This window comes from Zonotrichia albicollis, chromosome 9, assembly GCF_047830755.1.
Source record: "Zonotrichia albicollis isolate bZonAlb1 chromosome 9, bZonAlb1.hap1, whole genome shotgun sequence".
In the NCBI taxonomy this organism is placed as follows: domain Eukaryota; kingdom Metazoa; phylum Chordata; class Aves; order Passeriformes; family Passerellidae; genus Zonotrichia; species Zonotrichia albicollis.
In genome coordinates this window covers 36136836-36163636 of record NC_133827.1, presented here as the reverse complement: position 1 = coordinate 36163636, position 26801 = coordinate 36136836, and the positions used below count along the sequence as shown (strand labels likewise).

General features: G+C 39.3%; 1 protein-coding gene across 4 annotated transcripts in view; it reads right to left on the bottom strand.

Moving 5' to 3' along the window:
• Positions 1 to 567: 567 nt before the first annotated feature.
• TBL1XR1 (TBL1X/Y related 1) overlaps positions 568 to 26801 on the bottom strand; it is a 108530-nt gene continuing 82296 nt past the window's right edge. For all 4 annotated transcript variants that reach the window (XM_074547415.1, XM_074547416.1, XM_074547417.1 and 1 more), the window contains 14 exons: positions 22716 to 22818; positions 20399 to 20544; positions 18714 to 18933; positions 16652 to 16784; positions 15530 to 15671; positions 15201 to 15264; positions 15002 to 15099; positions 13219 to 13279; positions 11928 to 12049; positions 11376 to 11450; positions 8885 to 9012; positions 8538 to 8703; positions 7549 to 7650; positions 568 to 5818 (listed from right to left, as the gene is read on the bottom strand). In XM_074547415.1, coding sequence (XP_074403516.1) covers positions 5792 to 5818; positions 7549 to 7650; positions 8538 to 8703; positions 8885 to 9012; positions 11376 to 11450; positions 11928 to 12049; positions 13219 to 13279; positions 15002 to 15099; positions 15201 to 15264; positions 15530 to 15671; positions 16652 to 16784; positions 18714 to 18933; positions 20399 to 20544; positions 22716 to 22773 — 1542 coding nt within the window. In that variant the 5' untranslated portion in view covers positions 22774 to 22818 and the 3' untranslated portion in view covers positions 568 to 5791. The remainder of the gene's footprint in view (positions 5819 to 7548; positions 7651 to 8537; positions 8704 to 8884; positions 9013 to 11375; positions 11451 to 11927; positions 12050 to 13218; positions 13280 to 15001; positions 15100 to 15200; positions 15265 to 15529; positions 15672 to 16651; positions 16785 to 18713; positions 18934 to 20398; positions 20545 to 22715; positions 22819 to 26801) is intronic.

The window sequence follows — 26801 nt, the reverse complement described above, 5'->3', positions numbered from 1 at the left end:
TGACACATTGAAAAGAAACTGCCCAAGTTCCCTCACTTAGATAATGACACGACTCACAATTCCAAAGGAATGAAATCATTATATACATGATGGATGTGTGCTATTTCACACGTGAATCTGAATGGTTTCACACATTTATCTGCAATACAGTAACACAAACAAGGTTGCTCTGCACAGCCAAACTGAGTCACTCTGCACCACCAGATCCCCCCGATGTGAGATTCCATCACCAGGGAGGAGCTGCTCCCACGCCTCCAGAATCTTCCACACAGCTGCAAGCACCCCTGGAATCGGCTTCTGTTCCTCAGGTGTGGGGGTGAGAGGAAGATGGAGCATGTAAAGCACAAAATAATTCAGTTCCCCTAAATGGAACAGCAGGACAGGGTGGAGATCCTGCAGCCACACACTGCATTAGCTCCTGCTGCTGTTTGCACCTTGTCTTATGTGAAAATGTGCCAAACCAAATAGTAAAAATAGTGTTTCAGTCTGTCACTTCCCCAGCCTAATGATCTGCAAATCTTCCATCCCAAGCACCTAAAATTACTGGTATATAACATTCAGCCAAGGTAATATCAAAATATATTTTATTCTGGACCTCTTTCAGATCTGATTCAAATTACAGTTGTCAAAGCAATACAATGCAAAGGGAAACTGCAACAGAAAATGTGCCTAGAAGGGATATAAGGGCCTTGGGGACAAATCATTGTGATGTAGAACCAAAATACATCATAAAGTGTAATTAACATGGTCCAGGACAGTATAGAACATCTATATCAGTCTTCTTTAGACAATAATCATGAAAACTGAACAATAAAAGTCCTTTAAACAAGTACAAAAAACTGTCATGGGCTGGTTTACACTTTTACAACAGTTGTAGTTTAACTGGATAACTGAAGAAATGATGCAGACATTTTAATCCAGTGCTATAGGTAGGCTCACAGAATTAGACCCAAAGGATTTGTAACTCCAAATGAAACCATTACAACTACAATGTCAATGTCAGGAGAGAGAGAAAATTACTTCTGTATTCTAGAATTACTGTTCTGCACACTGCAGTCTGTTGAGGACAAGATTGCAAAGTACACTGGACTAGCAACAACATGCAGACTGTTTTCTTGTATTTACCCACAAATGTCAAAAAACATTATGAAGTAAAAATGAATGATTATTTAAAAATAAAAAAAAAACAAAAACAAAACAAAAACATGCCTCAAGTTATTGTCAAGCTTCAAACTCAAAGGCAGAGAAAGCGAATTATGTACTCAAAACTACTGATCTGAAGCACTATTAACACTAAATCTGCAATCCACTCGAAATGGCAGACTCTCCTGGTTGGTCTGCCTCCCACCAGACTGACAGTGAAGACAGTCACACTTTCACAGCTCGTGGTATTTCAGAGCTTTCTCTGGAGGGAGAAGTGAGACTGCTCCATGTCTCCCTCCCTACGGAAAATGTCAGGGATCTCGATGGAGATTGACTGCTGTCTCCCGAAGCCGCATTTGCTGCTAACATGCCACAATGTTGCTTCTGCTTTCTTCAGGCGTCTGGAGAGGGTGGGATGATCCCACCGGGGAATGGCTCTACAGGGCTTTGGGAAGGGAGGAGCGATCCTGCTCATCAGCCAAAAAAAGGAACTGGGCTAAATCCAGCAGGCCCTGCTCTGGCAAAGCCCCGCGGGCACTGGGGACCCTCGGCTGGAGGGGATGAGGCTGATTGTATCCACACTGGGGCACGGCACAGCCAGCGCTCGCCTGGCGAGGGTGAACTGAGAGAGTGGGATTCCTGGTGGAGTAAAGACTGGAAAAATCAGATCCCAAGGCTCCCCTCTGCTCTGAACAGCCTTGTATTTACAGGCTGAACCCCCCAGTTTGCAATGAAGCTCCTTTAATGAATTAAAGGTGTCAGCTGCTGAGGTGGCTCTGCTGGCACACCGGCACTCCCTGTGCCGCCCACTGCTCTCCCTAAACACAAAGGACATTCCCCCTCAGACGCCCCAGCATGAGGTAAGCAGTGTAAGGAAAAAGGAGTGCTTTCTAAAATGAAAATCAATTAAAATTGGTAGAAATCTTTGGCCTTTCTCTCAAGATGCATTAAAGTGTCACAAAATCAAGAAACATGCTTCGAAATGCCATGTCGTTCTGACTCTGGTAACTACTACCTCCCCTCCACCCAACCCAGAAAAAGAGGCACTTTTAGTGTTTCATATAAGATTTCCAATCATCTAGTAGACATGCTAAATAACCCTGCACAATGGTAGTCCCAGAATAAACTCAGTTTATCAACATTACAAAGAGTCTAAAAAAGCTTTTATGAAGACCTAGATATTCTCTTAACTACACTAAAAAGTCCACTGGTTGGGAATCTTTACATCAATTTAAAAATGCAGAAAAAGGTGAAGTAAAAATAGAAAAAGACGAACTCTACAGAAACCTGGATCTGGTCATGCAAAAATGACAAACGGGATTCTGAGATGGATGCACAGAAAGACAGCGAACTCAAGAGCAGTTCATTTCTTACCCCATCATTAATTCTGAGCCCAGCTTTTCCCCTTCCTTTTATCCTCTGTTTGGATATTTGCCTGTTATCTTGTTGAACTGATAAAAATGGGAATGACTCCATCCGTAAGACTGAGCATGCACGTGCACGCTACACAAAGTCACGGCCTTGCTGCCATTTGGCTTCCCCTTTGAAAGGAGCAATCTGGACAGTCTACCCCACCCTGGAACACGAGGCCTTTCTGCTGTAAAAACCAGCAATTAACGTCAGGGTTCTGCGGTGTTTTTGTCTGGTTTTTGGTTGGCGGGGTGGCAGAAGGCGGCGCGCGGCGGCTCCGGGCGAGCGGGAGCAGGAGCAGCACTGTGGCATGCGAGGCAGGACAGCTGGACAGCTACGGCCAGAGCTGGGCTCGGGGACACTGCTGTGACACTGCCGGGCCTGGGGACACTCCCTGGCCCCGCGGCAGTGGGACACCTCGGTTCGGGGACGCTGGCCTGGCCCCACACTCCAGCCCATGGAGCCAACGTTGCTGACAGCCCTGCCTGGACACTCTGGAGCTCTGGTGTTCTCTATTTCTGAGTGTGGGATGCTATGCTGAAGCAACTAGAATTGCAACCAAAAAACAGCTGATGATTGAGAAAGAGGAAAATGGCAACACCCTAAAACATGGCTGTGTGATTTTGCAGCTATGTCACAGAATTCCACCACAATTCGGTTTAGATTGGCTGAAAGAATCATCCAATACTTTTATGAAAATGAATAAACTGTCCATATTAAAATACAAAAGTACTATCAAGAATCACTTCTGACTTTCAGATTTAAATTCAGTGCAATTGACAAATGCATTGCTAAACGAAAAATGCAGCTTAAACATACTCAAAACATTTGTGTCTATTCCTGGGAGCACAGTTTAAAATTATTGCACAGAATTTTTTTTTATTTTTATTTTTTTTCATTAAATGACAGAGGTCAGCCACAGTCATGGACCTCCAGCAATAAAAGCAATATTTCAAGTGCCAGACACTCAATATATTAGGTTTCCTACATATTGTAACTCACAGGGTAATTGCTCTAAACATTTGCAATATGTTCCAAAACCCTAAAAATAGCTGGCACAGAACCACCACAGATAACTGTCTTTATGGATATGACTTGGTGTTGGTTTTAAATGCTGTGTATGATAGCAGTACAATCCTGGGCTGTATATAAACCATGTATTATTGTTGACTTGTCTTAACCACTGGCAAATTGCTACCCTACCTTAGCCAAACTCAGACTTGCTTCAAGTCATGTTTATTTCATGGAAATAGCAGAAATCGGTGCCTAAAGAACAATGGTTAAATGTCAAAGCTGCATTATCTCAATTAAATGAATTTATACTTAACTTGGACAGGGGAAAAAGAACCCCAAATGAATAAAAAAATAGGTTAGAGACTAACAATCATAAGTCACAAAATTAATTGTGATTGAAATAGTGTTATAAAACCGATAACTTTGCAAAGCTCTGTAATATAAACCATTCCTTAAGTAAAATGTCTGTGACATAAATTTGACAACCTCTCTTTTTATAAATTTACACTCTTGGAATCTTATGCAAGACATGATGCAACCTTTTCGACTACACATACGCATAAACACAACCTCATGCTATCATTTACAAATAAAATCACTATTAGTATACTTTTAATCACATGAGCAGAAAAAGGTTTGCCATATACATCTGTCATTGTAAGAAAAATACTTGATATTGTAAACAGAGTAAAAGACACTATATAGTAGTGATTATTAAAAAAATAGCAGCTTACATCTACCCTATATTTGGAAAAAAATGTAGTCACAAGATACAATAAACTGCAGGACTGGAGCAGCAGGGGAATTAGTGCAAGTATTCATCTTTTAAATAAGCTGAATCACTGCTATTAAAATAAACTTGAAGCAAGTCCTCTGTTTAAGATCTTTTTTTTTTAAATCTAAGGTAGTAAACATTTTGCCTCTTAATGGCAGTGTTATCAAATATATGCCAAAGATTTTATTTTAATAAAGAAAAATTACATGAAATACTTTTAATACTGGAGTTTGGTTACAATTATACATCTAAGCTCCTACAAATAATGATGGGCAACTCTCAAAGAAGCTGTGGCATGAACCCTTGTCCAGAAAGATCTTAACCTCTTAAACAAAATCCCCCAGCTATACTTTGCTCCTTTTCACAATAGTGCACAATTTAACCATATTTTAGCTATGGTCTTAAAACAACAGAAGATGCGTTTTTCCTCTTTATTTTTTTTTTGTCCTTTTTTTTTCTTTGCATCCCTGTTTGTTTTCTTTTTCCTGTGTTTTTGTGCCCTTCTGTTCTTACTTTTGGCAGAATTATGTCCCAGATAAGAAATTACTGCATTTCAGCCATGTCACCAGAAAATCAAACATAGCATTATACCCATTTCCATCCTGCTTTGTAGATGAGAAGGACGTGGAATATCACGCTGCAAAGAAGGATTTTTTTTTCTTCTCTCTCCCTAATCCCTTTTCCACCCCTCCCTCTGTTCACAAAATTGTGCTCTGGGAGCCACAAAATGTACCAAACATTATCAGGTTCAAACTACCTCTTCAAAGAATGCATCAAAACATGTTTCAAAGAAATGCCTTTTTTTTTTTTTCCAAGGTGAAAAAATATAAACAAGAAACTAAATCACTCCCTTACTTCATGCATCCGTAAACTTAACCAAAACAAAACAGAAAACTCAATGTTTAAAAGCAAAGGAAAAAAAACTACTGCTGCAGATTTCTGTAAGTCCATTTTCTCTGTATACACAAACTGCTCAACTACTGAGAAGGAAAACAAAAACACCCCACAAAATCCACGTGAGAATGGATCTCATGGGGGAAGGGGTAATGAAGGCTGCCATTAGTATCTTCTGATTTTGGTATGTATATGGGTCTGCTCTTGTATATGGTATATTTCTCTCTCTCTCGCTCTCTTCTGTTTTTCATATCCAAAAACCTTTAAATGTTATTTTGGGGCACAGCAGATTCCAGCACTTGGTGAACAGGATTCACAAGCTGTGACAAAACTCTGTCATCCTCTTCAGGGTGTAAATTTTTTTTTTTCTTTCTCCTCTTTTTTTTTTTTTCTCTTTTTTTTTTTTTATATACAGTATATGTATATATTTCTTTTACATTTGGCTGTAGTGGACTGGCCATGGTTCGATTGGGACTATAGCAGTACATGGGTCGGGGACAGTCATTTTGGCTATGTACACATTCATAGTCGGTCCATGGCTTCCAACTAAGAGCGCTATTTCCGGAGGTCTAGTACACAAACCTGCAAAGAGAGAGACACACATGCAGCAGCTGCACAGCACCACGGGCTCCCACAGCTCTGGGGGAAGCGTCACAGCAAAACCTGACACGTGGCTCTGGCAGCTTCACCTTGTATCCATTAACAATGATTAAATAATATCAAAGCGAACAGGTGAGCCATTAATGAACTAAGGCACTGCTGCCTTCAGAATTACAATCAGAGCAGCAACAACATTTTATGCAAGCTGTTTGCCTGTTATTTAATACTGTGAGGCTGAGAACTGACTCTAATTTCATTTTATATTTTTACAAGTACTAAAACAGATCAGAAAAACAGTTAACAGTGTACAAATTCCAGTTTTAGTCTTGCCAAAATCTCCACTGAGTAGTGCTTAGATTTCCATATTTGACAGACCCAGTGCTGCTGGGTCTGTCAGATATAGAAATCTATTAGTAAAAAATAACCACACACAAGATAACACCAGGTGCAAGCACATTTAAAACAGAGTGGAGGAGAAGGGCTTTTGCTAGGGAACAATATAGAACAAATTAAGCCCAACATTTTTAAAATATCAGAAACTAAATGAAAATAAATCTATTCCAAGTACAATCAGCCTCTTGGGCCAAATTAATTGGAGGACTGGAAAGGTTACACAGGACTGGAAAGGTTACACAGCATGTACAAAAAAGGGTCATCTGGGGGACTGATAATCAATTTCTGCTCGGGATATGCCTTGAGCTTTTATCTTTTTATGATATTGTGTATACTTACAAGACTAAAATTATATAAAGAACAATCAAAATTAATTCTCTAGAATTCAGGCTTCTTAAAATCCAGAACTTCTTATTTTTTTATTTGAACTCTAACAGAACAGCATTACTTACCAGCAAGGAGCATTCAGGAGGGAATTGCTTTGGCACCTGTGCTAAGATGCCACCTGAGACTCTGCACTACTGAGCTGCCAGGATGGCTTTTTGCTGACACTTGTTAAAGGAAGCTACAGCACTTCAAAACACTATTCCCTTATCAGCCTTACTTTACTTTAATTTTGCTTTTCCTTAGGCTCTCCTCTTTCTTTGCCAACCATGGTGAGACAGAGTCAAGCAAAAGCCCCAGGGCTGTGCTCCTTATGGAGACCATGCACATTCCCATCCCACTGCAGCTCTCTGCAGGGCAGTGTCAGAGCAGCCAGGAGGAGATGCTCCAACACCCTGCAGTGAAATGACAGTGGGAGCATCCATGTTTAGTTAAACATGATTTTATTCCCTGCTTTTCCTAAGCAAAGTAAGCAGACTGATATTTATATATAGCTGCTGACATTTTTAGGAACTTTTTAATTACAAGCATTTGGAAATCTGCACTTTGTTTTGCTGTTGAATGTAATGCAGAAGGTATTTTATTCCTGTCATGCATTATAATAATATCACCTACACTGAGCATCTTCCCTTGAAAAGGGCAGAGAAAGAAAAACAAATTTGTTTCCAAACCAGCCACACTGAACACACTGACACAGTAAGCCCCAGAAGGAACAGAAAATATAAATTGGAAATATCTCCACCTTCTGAGGTCTTTGGACTGGAATAAAGATATTCTCCTTAAAATACCACAGCAGGGTTACAGCTGAAAACCTACAGCTGAGCTGGCTGTATTCAACCTTCAGCTAGAGAAGGAAATTTTGTCTCCAGTGTTGGCTAAAAGATTTCCAGAAGATGTTTGTTACTGGAACACCAGCCAAGTCAAGCAACACTTACTGAACCATCTGAAGCACTTGCTCCAACTTTGTCTCCTGCTGCATTCCAGCAAACCTCAAAAATCCCTCCTGTTCCCCGATAACTGTGAACTAGGGCACCTGTCTAAAAAAGGGACAAGGCAAGTAATTAATACAACAAAACCAAGCACAATTTGTACATGTAACATTTCCCCACTGCTTTGAAAAGCTAAAATTCTCAGAGGAAAGTGGTCCAGAAGAGATTTGTGGACAATCTCAGCGCCTTGTTAAAGAATGTGGCACAACCATTGCATCTTGAGCTCCTGTGTTTGATGGGCAAAACTGGGGATGGTCACGACTACTTCCAATTACTAAAATGATAAAATGAGCCTTTCAGAAATTTATACTCAATGTTCAGTAGCCAGAGATTGCATCATGCCTGACAACAAGGTCCTTAGACTTTGGACATAACATGCCTTTTTTTCTGCCAGAAATACAAAACAAGTAATAGTGTCCTTTTTGAGAAAGTTTCATAGAAATACTTTGACACCGTTATCTTCCCTCACTTTGCATTCTCTTGTTTGTCAGTGAAATTCAATGAAACAGCCAATCAGATTAGTACGTCTAGACCCATTCATCATTTTTCACAAAAGCCCCAGTTTTATCAGGAATTTAAAGTTCACAGTTAACAAAGACTATTTTTGGATTAAATATATTCTTGGAGAAACTTTGTTCAATGTGGGGTTTTGCTGGTGTCAGAATTTTTGGTTTGGATCTTTCTGGCTTGTTTTTATGTCTTTTTGGGTTTTTTTGCTAAGACAATGTAAAGACAAGTACTACCTCACCACAGGCAACCATTCAAAGAGAGAAATTAAATGTACTACCATTAAAAGAAATAATCCCAGAACAAAGAGAAAACCAATGTGTTAGCAATGATAAAGCTCTTTGTGGCTGAAGTATGATGGATAAGCAAAGTTTGGAAGGATGGAAAAGACCAAAACACAAACTTCTCAACACAGACAAGAGCAATACCTGTGTATTCCAGATGTGTACACATTTATCAAAGGAGCCACTGGCCAGGTACCTGCCATCAGGACTGAAAGCTACACTGTACACAGGTTCTTGATGTTTTGTCAGAGTATGAATACAAATTCCTCTGTCTACATCCCATAACCTAACAGTAGAATCAAAGGATGCACTATCAAGGAAAAAAAAAGACAGATTAATTACATCTCAATTCAATATATTTTTGTTGATAATACAAATAGAATATGATAAAGTATCTTATGTACTTCAAAACATTCTGTGAACTTACAGATATAGAAAGTGAGGTAAAAAATAATGTTTAACAAGCATTTAAAACCAGGAATAAATAGTACCTTGCTAACATAAGATTGGCATTTGGATTATTTGTTCCTGGTCCTGTAGGACTCCATTTGATAGTATAAATTTCTTTGTTGTGTGCTTGTAAATCATGGACACAACTGTCTTGTTTCATACTCCAGATCTATGATAAAAAAAGAGGAAAACACAAATAATTTAGCACAACATCATACTAAAATAGTTTTACATGTTTCTTCTGTATCATTTGCAGGCTGTTATCTTTAGGCCACTCAAAACATTTGCTATGACTGCTAGGTTTCTAGAGTAATTATGCCAAGTTTTATTCCAGGACCTTACATTCTTTGTGTTCTAAGTCCCCAGTGAGGCTAATGAATAATAAAGGTGCTGCCTGTAGAAACCAAACTGCCTGAGTGAACTGCAAACCCCTTGAAAAGTGCAGGGATGAGAACAGATGCTGAAATGAGAAGAGCAGCATGTAAATGTTCATGCCTGAGTTGATAAAATACCATGATCCTATTTTTAAATGAACTTCTTGCTACACAGACTGAGTGAAATAAAGGGATAGTAGAGAAATTTTCTGTTTTCATACAAATCCAGAGACACAAATACCACTATGGCATTTTCCTGACATATTAGTATTTGCATTGCCAGATTTCAGTGTTCAGTACTTCACAGAGGTCATTAGAGGACTCCAATTCCTGCATGATCATACTCAACAAACAAAATAACTTCATTCTATTAAGAGTTTCCATGGCTTCTACAGAAGGGATTTGGGAAGGCTTTTATATGGCAGAAATTTTATATGGTGGATAACCACTTGAATGTTATTTTTAATGTCTCAGTAATGCTTTCAGTTCATTTTTTGTTGGAAAAAGCTACCAGGAGCATGTTTCAGCTGCAATTGAGGTGCATGTGTAAACAAATGGTGCTTTTCCGAACTGCTGCTTTGCTGAAGAGGAAATTGATTTTCAATGTGCAGACAGAATTGAAATTGTATTTCCAGTTTAATTGATGGGATCAAACCTAGCTTCTCTTCCCAAAACTAGCATGGATGAAAGAGTCTGTATCAGCTGCCCTAGTGTTAAGCTGTAGATAGAAACTGACCAAGTAAATAAATCCCTAGGCACCTTCCATGTGCTTCCAAACCTGGTATTTATTCCTTCTGCCATTGAAAAGCAAGCGATCCACAAGTGATTAGTGATGTGCAGACTTAGCCTCCAGCACTTGGCTTTTGAGCTAATCCTGAATAAAACAGTAACATTCTTTCCAGCCTGGGCTCCATTTGAAACAGCCACCAAGAAGTTAATTTGCTGAATCCCACAAATGCTGACACATTCCCAGTTGTCACCTCTGCTCCTGGAGAGGCAGCAGCAATAGCAGCTCAGGCTCCAGACTGGAATTCATCACCCTGGAGTTTCAGCTGTTTAAGTATTAAATACCTGGCTTAAGCTGGCTATTCTGACTCCATGCACTGCCAATGGAGAACAACTGATGCTCTCAGGGGTTTCCTCAGCACACTTGACTTAAGACACTTAACTTAGGAAAGGATAACTTGCTCTTCAGCAGTGCTAGACAGTGCTGACTGGAGATGTCTAGACACCCAGCTTTAGACTGGAGGCTTAATGCTTAAGTGTTTGTATTTAGATAAGGTGATTTCCCTTGCCAGAGCCTGACTGTGTGCCAGCAGGAGGGATATGTGGCCACTCATTCAGCCATTCCCTGATTAAATAACAGTGAGCTGGATGGAATTAACTGTCCCGAGGGTTACCAGCATGACAGTGCTGTCAATGTAAAAAATGGATCCTGAAACTCTACCAAGCACAATGCTGAAGGTCCCAGTGAATGGAAAGCATCTGTGCCATGGAAGCAGCACAGGCCTGTCAGGCATGAACAATCTCATCTTTGCTGGTGGCAGGTTTGTAAGGATGTCTGGAGTGCCCTGAAGCCACATGTGTAAGCTGCAGTGTCCTCTGCACTCACAAGTTTGCCCCTGTTCTACAAAAAGCACACAGCTGTGAATCTCTTGGAGGATGAGTGTAGGTGATTGAAAACTGCAGAATGACTCCTGATGAACTGGAAAAAAATGCAGGAATGCACAAGGCCTCTGAAGAAACAACATGCCAAAGATTTTAACTAGAAAGAAGGGGAAAGCAGAAGAAAACCAGGAAAGGAGCAAGTCACCCATTCCTGAATGTGCTACCTGACATGCATTCCAACTTTATTCTTTTAACCAAAAGCAACCATCAAGCGTGACAGCTTAATGATTAATGACCTGATTCTGTTCACAGCTAAAAGCACCTAATAAATCATGCTCCAAGTCTCAGGCTGGCAGCCTGTAACAAGTCCTCTGGACCAAAGCTTGGCCCTGATTAACAAGGATTTCTAGGATTGCCTAACCTTGTTACATTAAAAAAGAACGAATATAGGACAACACAGCAAGTACACTGATATTGCTGGGATGTCCAGGCTAATGGGAATGCATTCCAGAGCCTACAAAGACAAGGGCCAGCCCACAGCTCCCATTACCTTTAGAGTCATGTCATCAGAGCAGGATGCCAGCAGATTACCAGTTGGATCCCATTTGATTGCATTTACTTCATTCTAAAAGTGAACAATGAGAGTTAGTTGGAGTCCTCCCTTCCATTACAAAATGATAGCTTACAAAAGATAAAGCTGGACAGCAGTTATGAGTATTTGCATAATTGTCAGGATTTTAACACTTAATTTTTATTCATAGCTTTGCCTACAATAACAACTAACAGCTTTTTGCTATCCATTTATCACATTTCCCATGCATTCTTGTACACCACCTGATAAAGTTTTGGAGTTACCATGCTGCTTCTCCTAAAGCTCACTCTTGTACCCTGACACTGGTAAAACAAGCTGGACATGGAGGAGAGAATTGTTCTGATAATCACAGAGATTGTGATTACCATAAGACCTTAACCACAACTACCTATGTGTGCCTCTACTGCCTGTAACCAATTACACAAGTGCTGGGTACTGGTAAGTTTACTGAGCCCCCCATCTCTCATAAATAAAAACATCACAGAGCAACCCCCTTTTTGCAGTACTTACTGTGTGACCCTGGAAGGTTTTGATGGGCCTATCTTGTCCTAGTTTACAAACATGAATACACATGTCTGTACTGCAAGAGGCAAATGTGTTGTTACTCTGCCAATCAACATCTAATGCTGGTGCTAAAAGAAAAAGAAAGATATTTAAAGCTATGGTACACACTCTGCAGGAATTTGATGTACAAATTTAACATGCACCACACCTTGGTATAAAAGCCAACAGGAAGCAATCATTAATTTTACAGCAGTTCTGAAGATCTACACTATGAACAGTAAGAAATGCAGCTAAAACAAGTCTTACATAAAATGGAACAAATTTAATATAAGTCATCATAATATGGAACATATGTGAAATCAAATGGTTATACAGAAGACAGTGCAGCAGGACATCAAGCTGTAGTTAAGTCATCTATAAACAAATCTGAGGAATCAGCACAAGGAACAGGTTCCCACAGCTTCACACATCATCATGCATGAGCTCATCTCCACCAGCAGCTCCTGCTCATGGAGGGGTGAGGATTTATTTCCTTTCTTAATCCCAGCATTGTAAGGTGTGGTAACTTGGAAGCTTAATCATGGGCAACATGTTCCATTTGATCAAGCCAGCTATTTATGGCAGACAGCACAGGGAGAGCTGCTTGGAGCAAATGCTGAGTTGATGTTTCTGACTGCTGTCATGGCTCTGGAAATGTGGCACGAGCAGAACAAGAGTGGGAACGAGACATGTTTCTTAAAGGAACTTCAATGGCACGTCTGCCATCCTCTCCACTCTTTTCCAGCTGATTCTGGCAGGATTGCTCAGCATGCAGCCCACAGAACAATTTGTCTGACCTCCTGCACTCCCACCCAGGCTGGCCAGGGAACAGCTTTCAGCTGGTTTGTGGCCAAACAACCCCAGAACAGGGGAACAATGGGATACAATTGGATATGGGGTGGGACCTCTGCAGCAGGAGGATGACAAATGCAGTCCTTAGGTGAGAAACACTAATCCCTGTGGCCTGCCCACATGATTTGTCTGCCAGCACACCACAAAGTCAGGAATACTTGGATTATTTGTCTCCTATGACTTCACTGGAACTGCAATAAAACTGTGAGTTATAAAATCAGAACAAATCCATCTTTGTTTACATTCTCAATATTCCAATATGGGACGGTAAGTAACCAAAGACTACCTGTAAGATTCTTAAATTATGCAAATAATCAACACAAACATCAGATTTTAAAATTTATTTTTAAAAACAACATTTTTGTCTTTTCAGATGACAAATCTGAATGATAAAATCAAGACTTACCAGAATGAAAAGGAAACTGCTGCTTGGCTTCGCCAGTGTGGGCATCCCAAATAATTGTGGTCTGTGTTAAACAGATAAATAAACAATAAACAAACTTGTACAAATTTCCCCACAACTACCACCACTCACAAGTATGAGAATACCTACCCTGCTCACCATCACCCAAACCTGCTCTTGATTATACATTTCTAGAGTTTGATCCAGTACTAAAAGAAATAGTAGTAGATGTACAGAAAACAGTAGAAAATTTAAAATTGCATTAGAAAGATGTTTAGCCACAACATTTTGGGGTCTAGAGGAAAGCAGGAATTTGTGGGCTTTTAAACGGTTTTATCCCCTTCGTCCTATTTATATTCTCCCAATCCATTCCACACACCTATTTTAATTTCAAATACTTGTATATTCAAATTGTAGTATCAGCTACTCACTCGTTCCTAAGGAGATGTTATTAACAGTTAGTCACATACTGAAACATTTAAGGGTGTAATTTCATTCTATGTTGTTCTCTGCCAATACTTTCATAACCTTCTAGTTAAAGAAACCTTACAAGACAAAATCAGTATCTTACCATCAGTATATTATACGCCAATATCCCTGCCCTACCTCAATGAACAATGAAAATTATAAAATCAAATTCAATGGAAGCATGAACTGACCACAAAATATAATTATGGAAAAGGAGCCTAAGGTTGGGTCACTCCCTCTGCTAAAGCAGAATATTTTTCAAAGAATAACCTCAGTTTGTCTAAGAAGTTTTATTGACTGAATGAGGTTTCTATTTCTTCCTTAATTATTTCCCTGCAAATGAAAGCTGTACTTCCACAAATATTTAAAAATTGGCATAACCATCACAGATGCCAAAAGAGTAAACACATCCTTTCCATGCTTTGAGACATTAAATTTTCCTCCCTTTGTGCCAGCACAAGCATTTATAAAGCTGGCTAATAAAGCAAACCAAGTAAATGCATGCAGGAAAAAAAAACAAATAAAGAAGAAAATGTCCTACTTTACAGTGACACTGCCAGTTTTAAGTGGTTGTACTGAGGTTGCAGTTTGCCACTCTAAGAGAGAACCTGTGCTGACTTCTGCACCTTGAATCAGTTACAGAGGAAAAAATCAACTCTCCTTATTCTAGCTATAGTCTATTTGATTCTCTGAATTCACTTTAAGTACATTTCCCATCACTCTGTGCCCTTCCTACCATTCATACATAAAACCTCTCACACTAACAGCAGCTCTGAACTGGAAGACCTTGTTAACCTGAATTTGTTTAGAGATGTGAAATAAAACACAGTCAAACAATGAGCTCTGTGGCATTACACAATTGGCAGCCCCCCAGTCACATATATCAACTTCCCTTATGTTCCAGCTCTACTCTTTATAATCATTCTCAGGTTTGACTGATATCCAACTCAGCCTCGACCTACCCCTCTAGTACAATTTTTTTTCCTAAGGTTTTGCTTGAAGTGCTTCACTGAATTTAGATGGTTTGGTTTTACAAAGGTTTAATGTTTCTGGTTTCAATACACTTACTTTCCAACTCAGACTAACCTAAATTGGAAGAGATCCACAGACACTGAAATCTAGGAAATTAAAATATCTCAATAAACTGCTATAAAACCCAAGGAAACATAGCTATAGCATAACAAGTTCTTTGTAAGCACATATTTACATCCCAAGCCTTTAGTTCCATTTACTTACTTTGCATAGATTTGCTATTTTGCTTACAGTTAGATTATAACGGTGAAGGAAAGAATTTTAATTTTACCAAAGATTATCTCACCTTGTCCACTCCTGCACTTAAAATGAAGTTTCCTTTCTTGTTCCATTTTAACGCAAATATAGGACCTTTATGTTGCCCTAAGGTGCTGGCAAGATTACCTGAAAATTTATATTGATATGAATACATTAAAAAATAAAAAACTATGCCGTGAGCCACAATATAGGAAAATAAATCGTAAATTAAAAAGTATTTTGCTTACCATCTTTAGTCCATATCCTTGCAAAGCCATCGTAAGACCCAGTTGCTAGAAGTGTACCTTCACTCTGCCAGCAAAAAGGTTGTTTATTTATTTTTACTGCTTAGGTCAAAGCTAAAGAGCACAGAGGAAATTTGAGGTAGAATAGATAGGACAGGATCTATGCATAGGATTTATGGTATTTTACTGGTTGAAAGTTATTAGAAAGGAGTTCCTGAAGCATAATAGAAGCTACAACGCTGATCAGAACAAACATTTCAGGTGGTGGCACAGAACATAACACACACGTGGCCATGAGGGGCTGTGAGCAGGGTTTTGCTGGGAGCACTCACGTTCCAGTCCAGCGAGGTGACGTCCTTGTTGCTGGGCACATCCTGCCCGCCCTCGCGGATGCAGTGCCGCAGCACCAGCTGCGTGGAGCCGCTCGTGCTGTTCTCGCTCAGGTTCCAGATCCGCGCCGTCGAATCGCCAGACCTGCACAACACCCGGGGCACAGAGACCCTGCTGCTCACACACGGCCATCCCCTTCATTTCATGGGGGTAGCCACATGTGCCATCATAATGACAGGCTGTACTGTTGTATAACGTGCAATATACCATACACCAGTGATATACAATACGCTCATAATAGGCGACATTATAATATATGCTATAATATGCAACATTATAATGTATGTGACAATATAATATGCATTATCTATTATTTTACCTACCATTTAATATACGGTATGTAAAATAACAGATAGTATATATAATATTTAATATATAATGTATTATGCATAATATATAATATATAATATACATAATATATATAGCTATAGTCTTATAAAGCACTATATATATAGTTTTTATATATATTACATATACACATATATTTACATTTTATATATTACAAATGCATTTTTATATGTTACATTTATATACTTATATATTTTATATATATTACATATGCATATAAGTATGTATATACATACATAGTATGTAATATAGAAAGGAAAATATAGAATATAGTGATATATATGAGCTACACAATATGCTATGTGATGTATACTATATTATATAAATATATAAATTATAATTATACTCATATATAATATATAATATATAATCATATGTACATATTTATCTAAATATAAATACTTATATTTATACTTATATATATATTTATATATTATTTATATATGGTAGCTGTATGTTATGGTACATTGATTTTATTATATATTAATTAAGAATAATAAATTCAGTTTTAAAGCACTATTCTCTAAAGAACAAACATCGTAGCATTTGATGTTTGGGGCTGGCCTTCCCTGAGCCTTCTGCCCTTTCCGTGCATAATCATCAATAATAATACATAATAATAAAAATAATAAATAATTATTGATAATAATTATCATCATCTCCAGTATGCCCCAGCACAGACACTCCACACACACACTCACGGGCAGTGCCCATACCCTGAGGCCAGAAGGTCACTGACGGGATTCCAGGCACAGATGAACACTTCGGACTCGTGGCCACGCAGCACCACTGCCTTGTTGGGAGGGATTTCCACATCTCCATCTACTTCCATCATATCCGTGTGATTATCTGCATTATGGGAAACAACAGTACAGAGAGGTGGATTTTAGTATTTTGGGACGTTGTGACTCCTGTATGGTTCAAATTCTTCTGCCGTGTGTGCAAGAATTCACAATTTATGTGATTCAAAAATTTGACAGAGCTGTCATGCTCTTTTATTTTTTTAGCTCCAATTAATGAAGCACTATAAACAGATGGGGAATTTCGAAAATGTGAGAAAGCTCATTGCCCCTGTAAACCTTCACATCCAAATGGATTTAAATTTGGAGCTTCAAATCAGGGCCAAAAGTGAATTTTTTGCTATGCTAAAAAATAAATGCTGTTACAAGTACTCTGTTGTTCAGGCCCAATACTGCATAGTACAATATGTTACTAGTCTAGCTTGTGCTGTAGGAATACATTTATAACACATTCTTTTTCAAAAATCTCTTTTCACCAATTGCAGTCAAACAGGTTTGAAATCTACATCTCCAACACTCCATTTACAAAATTCCTTTAATGAATATAATCACATTTGTTGATAGAGTTAACATAACCAAGATCTCAAACTTCATCAGCAATTACCATGGAATTGTGGCAGTGTAACTTTCTGCATGGAAGTGAGATTGAAACCATATTGTTCTGTAGAACATACTGGGGTAATTCAACTGACAAAACAGTTTTCTTGGCATCTACCATCAATCATTTTCTATTATTAAAAATAAATTCACGATGAGTGCAAATGCAGAATGTAAGGAATGCTACACAGTTCACCTGCTCCATATTTATTCACTGCGGTTAAAGAAATCATTTCACAGCTATTGCTTAATTTAGCATTAAGGGTTTCTGTCACGGCTTGTGCATGTGAGAAAATAGAAAGGGCTTTTAAAACATGAGTATTTTTTTCAGAAAGGGCACCACACAAAGCATTGCTTCAGTCAGAGGATCGATGCCAGTCTGAAGTGCTGTACAGCCAGCAGGGGTTGCTGGTAGATCACATTTAACAGGGCTGAGATCCGAGGTCTACCCTTCCTCTAGCCAGCTCACAGTTATCAATACTCCTTTGAGATTTTTAAATTAAAGCATCAAAGTAGAGACCTCATTTGTTTCAGCCAAAGAATGTATTTCTAGCTTTTTATCATACATGCTAACAAAAAAAAATCTAGCAAAATTAGGCTGTAAAATTTGTACACAGCTCAATATTAATATTCTCTCCAAAAATGGTATTTTTTTCAGGTGTTTTTACAGAAAGAATTGTAACTCCCACGGTTAAACATTCAATTCAGAGTTCCAGAAGAGTATTTTCAAAATCACAGTTTAATGCCTGACCCAAACTTTTCCATATTAAGCCTCATTTTAAGATAGTTTCTTTGACCAGTGATGACAAACAGAACTCATTTATTTCACCAATCACAACTAAAATGGAATTCATGAATAAAGAAACCTGAGAGCAGTTGCACTGAGCAATTTTGAATAGCAAATAGTGAAAACTGATATAGATAAAAAAGACAAGGGACACAGGGCTTGTCCCAGCAACCCTGACCTCAGTATCGCTGGAAGAGCCAGGTACAGCTCTTGGATCCGTGGGTTTTACAGAATTTTTTGGAAGGAGTTTGCAGAGCTTCACAAGCAATACTCAGTTTTAACCAGCCATGGAGTGGCAGACTCCTTTCCTCATTCCTTGTACAGGACTTAATTTTGCTTTTCTTTTTATGCAAGGGAAGACTGGACTGCGCATCAATGAATTCAGAACTCTGACTCCTGCAACCCCAGATATCAAAAATGGGGACAAACAAAGGTGAGACATGATCTGCTCAAGTATGATCCACGATGAAGGAATTCTCTGCAAGCTGAAGGGTTACTCCAAACTCCACATTTTTACCTCATTGTCTGAAAGCTCAGACAATGATAAACTAGGAAATGCAAACCCAGCTTAAAGCAATTTCTGTCTCAACTTACTTGCTATAGTGTGTGCTCCATTCTCCTCTCCATTTGCAGTATTTTCTCCATTTTTCGCTGATCCCTGTTGGTTGGTGGCAGCTGCAGCTGCAGCAGCTGCTGCCTGCTGTTGTGCAAGTTTGTCTCTGTAGGCCTGTTGTCTTGTCTGTACCACATCAGGCATCACTGCATCTATCAGTGAGAGAGACTCTATCGGCCTACCATCAAACAAGGTACCATCCTAAATTACAGCACAGGGAGAAAAGGGAAAAAAAAAGATAACACCAAGTAGGAATTAACATTACGGGCAAAGATTCCAAGCAAAACTAAAGAAAACGTTTTGATTTAATATAATAAAGTGGTTTACATATGCTGCTGGAAGTGATATCTCATCATTGTTGTGGTCAGGACTGGAATTTTAGGCTAAAGTTAAGTGGCCACCATAAATATGCAAAAAAAGCCACTGCAGGCCTCTGGGAGAGCCTGTGGAATCAGAAGTTACTTGCTTTGAGTTTGCTGAATTGTCTGCTAAAGCAAAAAATTCTGTAAGCTATCTATGAATATGATTTCAAACATGAGTGGCTGCAGCAAAATCTAATGGTTTGTTTGAAGAGAGAGCTGCAAACATTGCAACTCGGGTCACTGACTTGTGAAGTTATAGTCTTATTAGACTAATACTTTCCATAAACATATTATCTGGGGAGTTGACTAGTTTTCTTCCTTTTTTTAAACTGTGCTGGCATGCTTTCAAACAACAAGGAAGAATTTTATCCTGAAATGGACAAGACCCAGTTAAAAATACTCTTATACATATGCTAGGGCTTTGTAAGGATCTATTTTTAGGGACTAGAAGGATTCCTTGCAATAAATATAGGGTCTTCTTCTTCTCTTCCTATCACTTGCTTTATTTTTCTGAGGCTTCCTAAGGGAAAGGATTTGTTTCACTAGGACTGTGAAAACCACACAAACAGCAGACATAAGGGAGACTGGAAAGTGAGCAGAATTAATGGGGGGGAAAAAAAAGGTTCCTTCAGTAATCTGACTGACACACAGAAAGGCTTCTCACCTTCCAGGCACAAATGAGAATGGAAATTGAGGGAGAGTGTCTGCAGCATCAGGCAGGAAGATACATAGCTTTCTGTACTGCTGGAATAACCATTTAAACATCAAATTTAACAGATCCTACTCAAGATGAATTAGCCAGCAGAGGCAAAAGGCAAACTGGCATACACCTTCAGCCTTCCTGCCACAAATTCAAACCCCCTCCTTGGAAATCCTGCCTTTGGGCTCACATTACTTCACTGTGATGACACAAGAGCCCAAACAAGAGCTGCTCAGTGCTCTCCCACCTCCCTAGTGCCTGTCTAAGAAACCAAAAAATGAAGAGATTGCTGGCCTCCATTATTATCCTACTGCACTGGATGCACTAGAACCTTAGAGGAGGGTAAAAGCTCTGCAGACAATGGACCTTTAAGCAACAAGCCAGAACACCATGGCTGGTGTTGTGTGGCTGCCCTGGGCAGAACCCCACCCTGGGTTATGTCACTCCACTCTGGTTCCACCAATAGAGTCATGGGGAACACCAGCAGTAAGGAATCTGAAGTAAAAGTAAGTAGATAGGGTACAAGAAAGTTAAGCAAAAATACTGACATTCAAACTTACTGCAAAGCAAGGACACAATGCTCCTGCAGGCAAAGCCTCCTTACCTCATTAATACTGACTTCTGCCTCTACATACTGCAGACCTTTCTGGATGATGGAAATCAAAGCAGCTGGTGGCACCAGAGCACCATTTATATTAGACTGGCTGATATGGCTCTCTATACCAAAGGTAAATGCTGAATGGGAAAACCCTAAAGACAAGGCAAAGACATCAGAAATGATTTACAGACAGACAATGCTACTTGCTCTACCACAGTAGGACCTTCTGTTTAACACCTGTGCAAATTATGCAAAGTAAAATGCTATAGAATGCTTCTAAACTACCAAAAACTTGTCAAAACACCTAATTCCCTTATAGTTTAAGTGTACAAAAAGAGAAAAGCAAAGTTCATATATAAATATAACAATTATTAATCACAGTATCAATGGCAAAACATTTGTGCATGAATCAATGTAAAATATACTATTCACTATAGCATTTAAATGTGTTTATTTACGCACAAACTACATGTAAATACTGTATCATATGCAGTATTTCATAAAAAAATATATATCCAAGACACAAGACTCACTAGCTATTTTCACTCACTGATTTGATACCCATAAAAGTTAAATGGATCTGTATGTGAACAGAATTCAGCTCATGGTGCAGTGCTGCCATAATTGTATACACTCTGCCATTTAGAGCTACATCAGCACTGTGCACTCACTGATAAAAGAAGTGGCAAACATGGTGCAGCAATGGTAGCTGCTTGCTATTTATTTGATCACCTTGAAAAAGTGAATTTAAGCTAGAGAAAAATAGTTGCTTCAGCAAGTTAACTATTGTCATGGCATTTTTTTCTTAAACTACTTTATTTTTTTCCCTGTCAGGTAAGCAAGAAGCTGCCTTCAAACTTTCAAATGAAGATGAAGCAATTTTGTAAGTTTGGCTTCTATGACAAAAGCAATCTGCAACTGGAACAAGAGTGTGTAGTAGTTTTCAGAAAATTCAGGCAGAAAAATGAGGTTTTGCTTTCTTTTGACAAGCAGAAACTGTAAACTCTGCCATCCACCATTGCTTCTGGTGCTCCTCCCCTCTATTTGGGAAGTCCATGAGCAGTGGACATATGTTGCACCAGTCAAATGCATTTCCAACAAGCCTGAAGCCACCTATCAGCAATCACTAAACAAAAACTATGAATCAAAAGTTGAAGCAACAAGGTAAAATATGAAATATATGTGTATATTTTCTTATCTATATCTATAGTGTATACATTAAAGCTGATCTCCTAAACTCCGGTCTTAAGATAAAAGTGTATTTTTTGCTTTAATATGCAGACTTCTTTTATGTACTGCTGAGATCATACTCCCTCCTGCCAGCTGACAATCATCACTTTCTCATTTACTGGGGCATGCCCTGACTTCCAGTCAGATCTTCCCATTCTAAATGTAGGCTGTGTTAAGCAATCAATATCACAGTTGTGAGTAAAAGATGATGTTGTCTCTTACAGAGCTTCACGAGTAACCACCACCACAAAACTCCCTGAAGCCATATGGCTGCATCTAGAAACCCAAACATGCAACACAAACTCAAACTGCTGATCTGACTGGGCTGGGGAAGCTTTAAAAATAAGGGAGCACTGCTGCATTCTTGTGTTGTGCAGACACAGCCAGTGTGCAGGGATATGACAGGAAAAGGGTTTCTTTTCACGTCTGACAATATTCAAGTGTCTTTTGCTCTTTCTCCTAAGAAACAGGAGATTCTGGCTACTCAGAAGGATAAGATCCTCCGAAAAAAGGTCCTGAAGGGGATGGAGGCTTTTGGGAACCCCAAGGGTTAGTCCTGTAAAAAATCTGTTCATCTCTATTTAGAGTCAAGTGATACAAGTCACAGTCACAGTTGTCACTTCTTCCTTTGAAACTCAGCCACATCTGCCCTCCCACGGTCACGTTCAGGCAAGGAATTTGGCTACACAAGACAGGCTGGCAGGAGCACCAGCACTCCAAAACAACAGGAAAAAACAGCATCTTGCTGATCTTTCTATTTTTTTCTTCAAGCAGCCCTGAAGAAAATGGTGCAAAGTGCCATCATCACCCTGTGGAGAAGAGATCTCCAGGAAAATGCATTTTAGCAATCGAGTGAGTCCTTGGCTGCTCGACTGCCATCTGAAGACTCCAAATGACTAAATCTGATTAAGTTACAGAAGGTAACTTGGCAGGAATTCACTCTCTTGTTGAGAAGAAACACCAAGAAACAGTTCAGACAGAATCCATGCCTACTGGCAAAATAATTAAACGAGCCTGTGTTTGCTAAAGCCAGTTGCAGATGAAGATCAAATAAATTATGCATTGTTTAATAATCAGAATTGTAAAAACTCACCTGACTCTTGCAAGTATCTATATACCAGGAAGTTAACCTCATCACTGCTTATACTCATCTTTATTCCCAGTTAAACCATGAGGTCACAACAAAGGACACAACCCTGCAAATAATAAAAAAAAGTAGGTCAATTAAATACTTTCAGTACTTAATAGGTATTTCCCAACAAATGCTATATTTATAAAGTAAGTAGCTCCCTGGCAGCATAAACAATGGCTTTATTTTATAATGCAAATAAGTCTACTGGAGTCATTAAAAAGTCATTTGTCTCACCACAAAATAAAGGTCAGTAAATTAAATATTAACAAGCAGGATTCTCATATGATGCAAGTTGGTATGGACTGAGGAACTCTTCTGTGTAATACCAGTACTAAAAAAGGCTTCCTATCACAGGTTTTAAAAAATAATCAAGTTTCATTACTTTATGGAATACATTTCTTACAACATGGATCTCTCTCTGCCTGGTTAATGAAGACCAAAAACTTGGTTTCACATTGGCATCCAGGCAGGTTCTCACTTTTACATTCTTATCTACTCCAATTTTCAGGTACTCCTGCTCTAGTGAAAAGGTGCACAACAGTATGAGCTACATCACAGTGTCTGTTCAAACAAGCCCAGCTAATCCCACTAAAGATTAGAAAACATCTCAGCCATACCTTTTGGCTTTCAAAAGTAATTCTTGACATTAGAAACAAACTTCAAACAGTTCATTTTAGTAACATATCCCTAGGGCTTCAATCAGTGCTTCAAAAATATATATGGGATATATATATTTACATACACACACACAATTTTTTTCTTGATTTTAGTAATGGCAAATATTTAGAAAGACAAGTCATGTATAAGATTATATACACTTTTGATTATAAACTTGGAAAATATGAGGCAACAGCAGTCTTTAAGACATGAAGAGACAGAAGACAGTATTTTTTCTAACTCAAAGTACCATTTTTGAGAACATTCTCATGATGTCTGAATGTCTGAAAAATCTGACCTTTCCAAGTAAACAAGCGAAAACATCAGTTTTCAGAACATGTTATGAAATAATGTCCACCTCCTGTTCCAATTATCTGTCCAGCACTTTCCATCAGCAACCCTTCCCAGGTTTTTAGCCAACTGACCGCCACCATTGCTTCTCCTACACTGGAGTCTGAGAAGGCAAAGTGACCTCCCTACTGTTATTTGACTAAGTTTTACCTGGGATCTGATGTAAAAAAGTACTAGAGAATGACTTTTCCTACAGCAGGGCTCCAGCCACATGGCTGCATGAACAGTCCACTTGCCACTGCTGCGCCACTGCTGAAGCACTGAATACAAGACACAATTAAACACATCAAGAGCAGAGACTAAAGGATGAACTTGGGTATGAAAATGAATTTATTTGCCTCACACCACACATGGACATCCCCAAACCCGCCCCAGGCATGTGGTCACCCAGCTCACAACCATGTTGTGGGGGAGATGGCTTTAGTTTCTTAAGGAAAAAAATAAAATTGCAGCTCTACTTTAATCCTTTTCATTTCTAAAGGAAAAAGCTGCCCCAAGACAATGACTTCTAGTAAGTGCAACATGACTGGTACAGGAATGTGCATTGATACCAACCCTAGCACACCTCTCCACAGCCCCAGCCACACCTGGGGTACAAGACATCCCTGCCAAACTCCACTAAATACTTTGAATATTTGTTTACTGAGCAGAATGTAAAATGAATGGCATTTTTAGCCATTTCATGCACTAGCAACCAATTCCACCATGTGCAGGACCAAACATTGATTTTATTTAGCTAAGTTTTGTTGCTATACATGAAGCAGATTATCTTTCTTTAAGACTGTTTTTTACAGAAAAATGCTGTAGGAAGAGAAACAATATTTTCCTTCAGAGAAGAAGGTAATTAACTTTAAAGAGCCTCATAAAGAAGGTTTTTTTACATTATGTACATACACACACAAATGGCAGTGTTTCTTTCACGGGTCTGTCACTGAGTTTCAAAATCTTGCTGCATCACCAAAAAACGATAGATCAAACCACAGAAATCTGATGAAAGTGCTATTTGTCACACAGAGAGGTCCTGAATTATTTATATAAAGAGGGCTCCCCCCTCAAAGCAGAACCGTGCAGGTGCCACATCAATTCACCTGTTACATAGCTGGGTAGCTGAAGTAAAAAACCAAAACCCAACGTTTTGCTTGTCTGTCAGAAGTGTTGTGCACCCCACCCGAATCAAAGGAGGCTCATTTTTCCAAGGCTGGTTCTGAGTGTTTTGCACAAACAGCTCTGGTCCTGCCTGGCCATCGGGAGGTGGCACTGCAGCACCAGCTGTGGCACCCTGGCCACCAGAAAAACACAGAAATAGCCCCATAAACACCCTGATGTTTGCCTGAGGAGGGGCTTGAAACTGGAAAGGTAAAAGGTACCGGTGTTTTGCCAAAATACTGCTTTGTGCATGTTTTCAATGCCCATTTACATTTTCTGGAAGGGCTTTTCTGTGTTTCCCCCACCCCGGCCCTGTGGCTCAGGCAGAGCCTGGGGACAGCGTCCCACAGCCAAGTGACACAAGAAATGTCAGAAGAACGAGCAGCAAACCACCTTCCTTCCAACCCAAAGCAAAATGTCAGGTTAAAGAGAAAATACAGCAGAAGAGGATACAATAATTATTTCCCTTTAACACCAGGCTGCCAACTCCCACATTGTTTGTGACAATGGACCCATGCATGTACCCCTCATCCTAAAAAAAATTAATTCATCGATGCTGACTAATTCCCCCCAGATTCACTATTTCCACAAGCAATCAACTACTCATTTTGGACACTTTAATAGATATTAATATTGCTCTTCATTTTATATGCAGAAATTAAATCACTGAAAAGACACATAAAAATGAGACAAAAGTAAGAAGTTAACATCTAACTCCTAGCAGTCTTAAGATTTGTAGTCTAATTTGCATTGGGACCATTAAAATATCTTAAGATATTTGCAGCTTTATGTCCCAAACCCATTCTAAAAATGTGATGAGATCCTTAAGGCCCTTTTTTTTTTTCCCTTGCCCTTAGAAACATTTCAGGTCTTCCTCAAAACATTCAGTGGAATTACACGGTAAAGTATGATGCACCCACACTGCTGTTTTAGAGCCAATTATGCTTTTAAAGGAAATCTCTCCCACTTGCCTCTACTTTTGTTTTGCACCCTGGAGCAGGCACAGCGCATGTGAAGCGGATTTCTCACTGCTAAAACCAGAATTAAATAAATAAATAAAATACCCCATGACAGGTAAAAAAAGGATGGGGATGAGAGCTTATGAATGATGCTCAAATTGCTCAAGGGACCACACCAGGATCAATATTCCCTGCTCAAAAGAAAGTCCATTTCAGCAGGCATCTTCCCAGGTTTTATTTCCCTTCCCAGAGGATGGGCTTGCAGTTTGTAACAGCACTGCTCAGTTAGAATCAACACAATATCCAGATATCCCAGGTAATTTTTAAGACTGCTACAGAAAGTCCCTAAAGTCCCAAAATTTATCAGGCATAACACCCATCAGCCATAAAAGCCAACTGTCTATAGAGATGCTAGCCTTGAGATTTACTCAGTAACAGGTCAGGACCAGACAGGACACACACCTGTGCTTCAGACAAACTGACCTGCTCATTCCATGCCAGGAATCACATAAAAAATAATTTGGAAGCTACTTTTTTCAGAGGAAATGAGGTTTCTATCCCAGAGACAGCCCCAGCTCTGCTTTGTTCCCAGCTGGCAGAAGTGTGTCTGTGTTTCTGTGCCTGTCCCAGGGCAGACTGGGCTGGTCTCACCCCAGCACCTCTGTCCCTTGAGGATCACTCACACACTTCATACCTGGGGCAAAAACTACAACTAAAATCCATTAAAAAGGAGACTGAATTCCACTCTCACCAACACCAGGTCTAATCGGTGCCCAACAGTGCAAACCTGGCTGTGCTTCTGATAAATCATTATTCCACTCCACATGTTTGTGCTAGCTTTGTACTCCTTGTCCAGGTTCATGCCAAATGCTGGAGAACAGATGCCACTCGATATGGCTCCTGGCCTAACAGGATTTTTAGGTTGTTTAGGGGT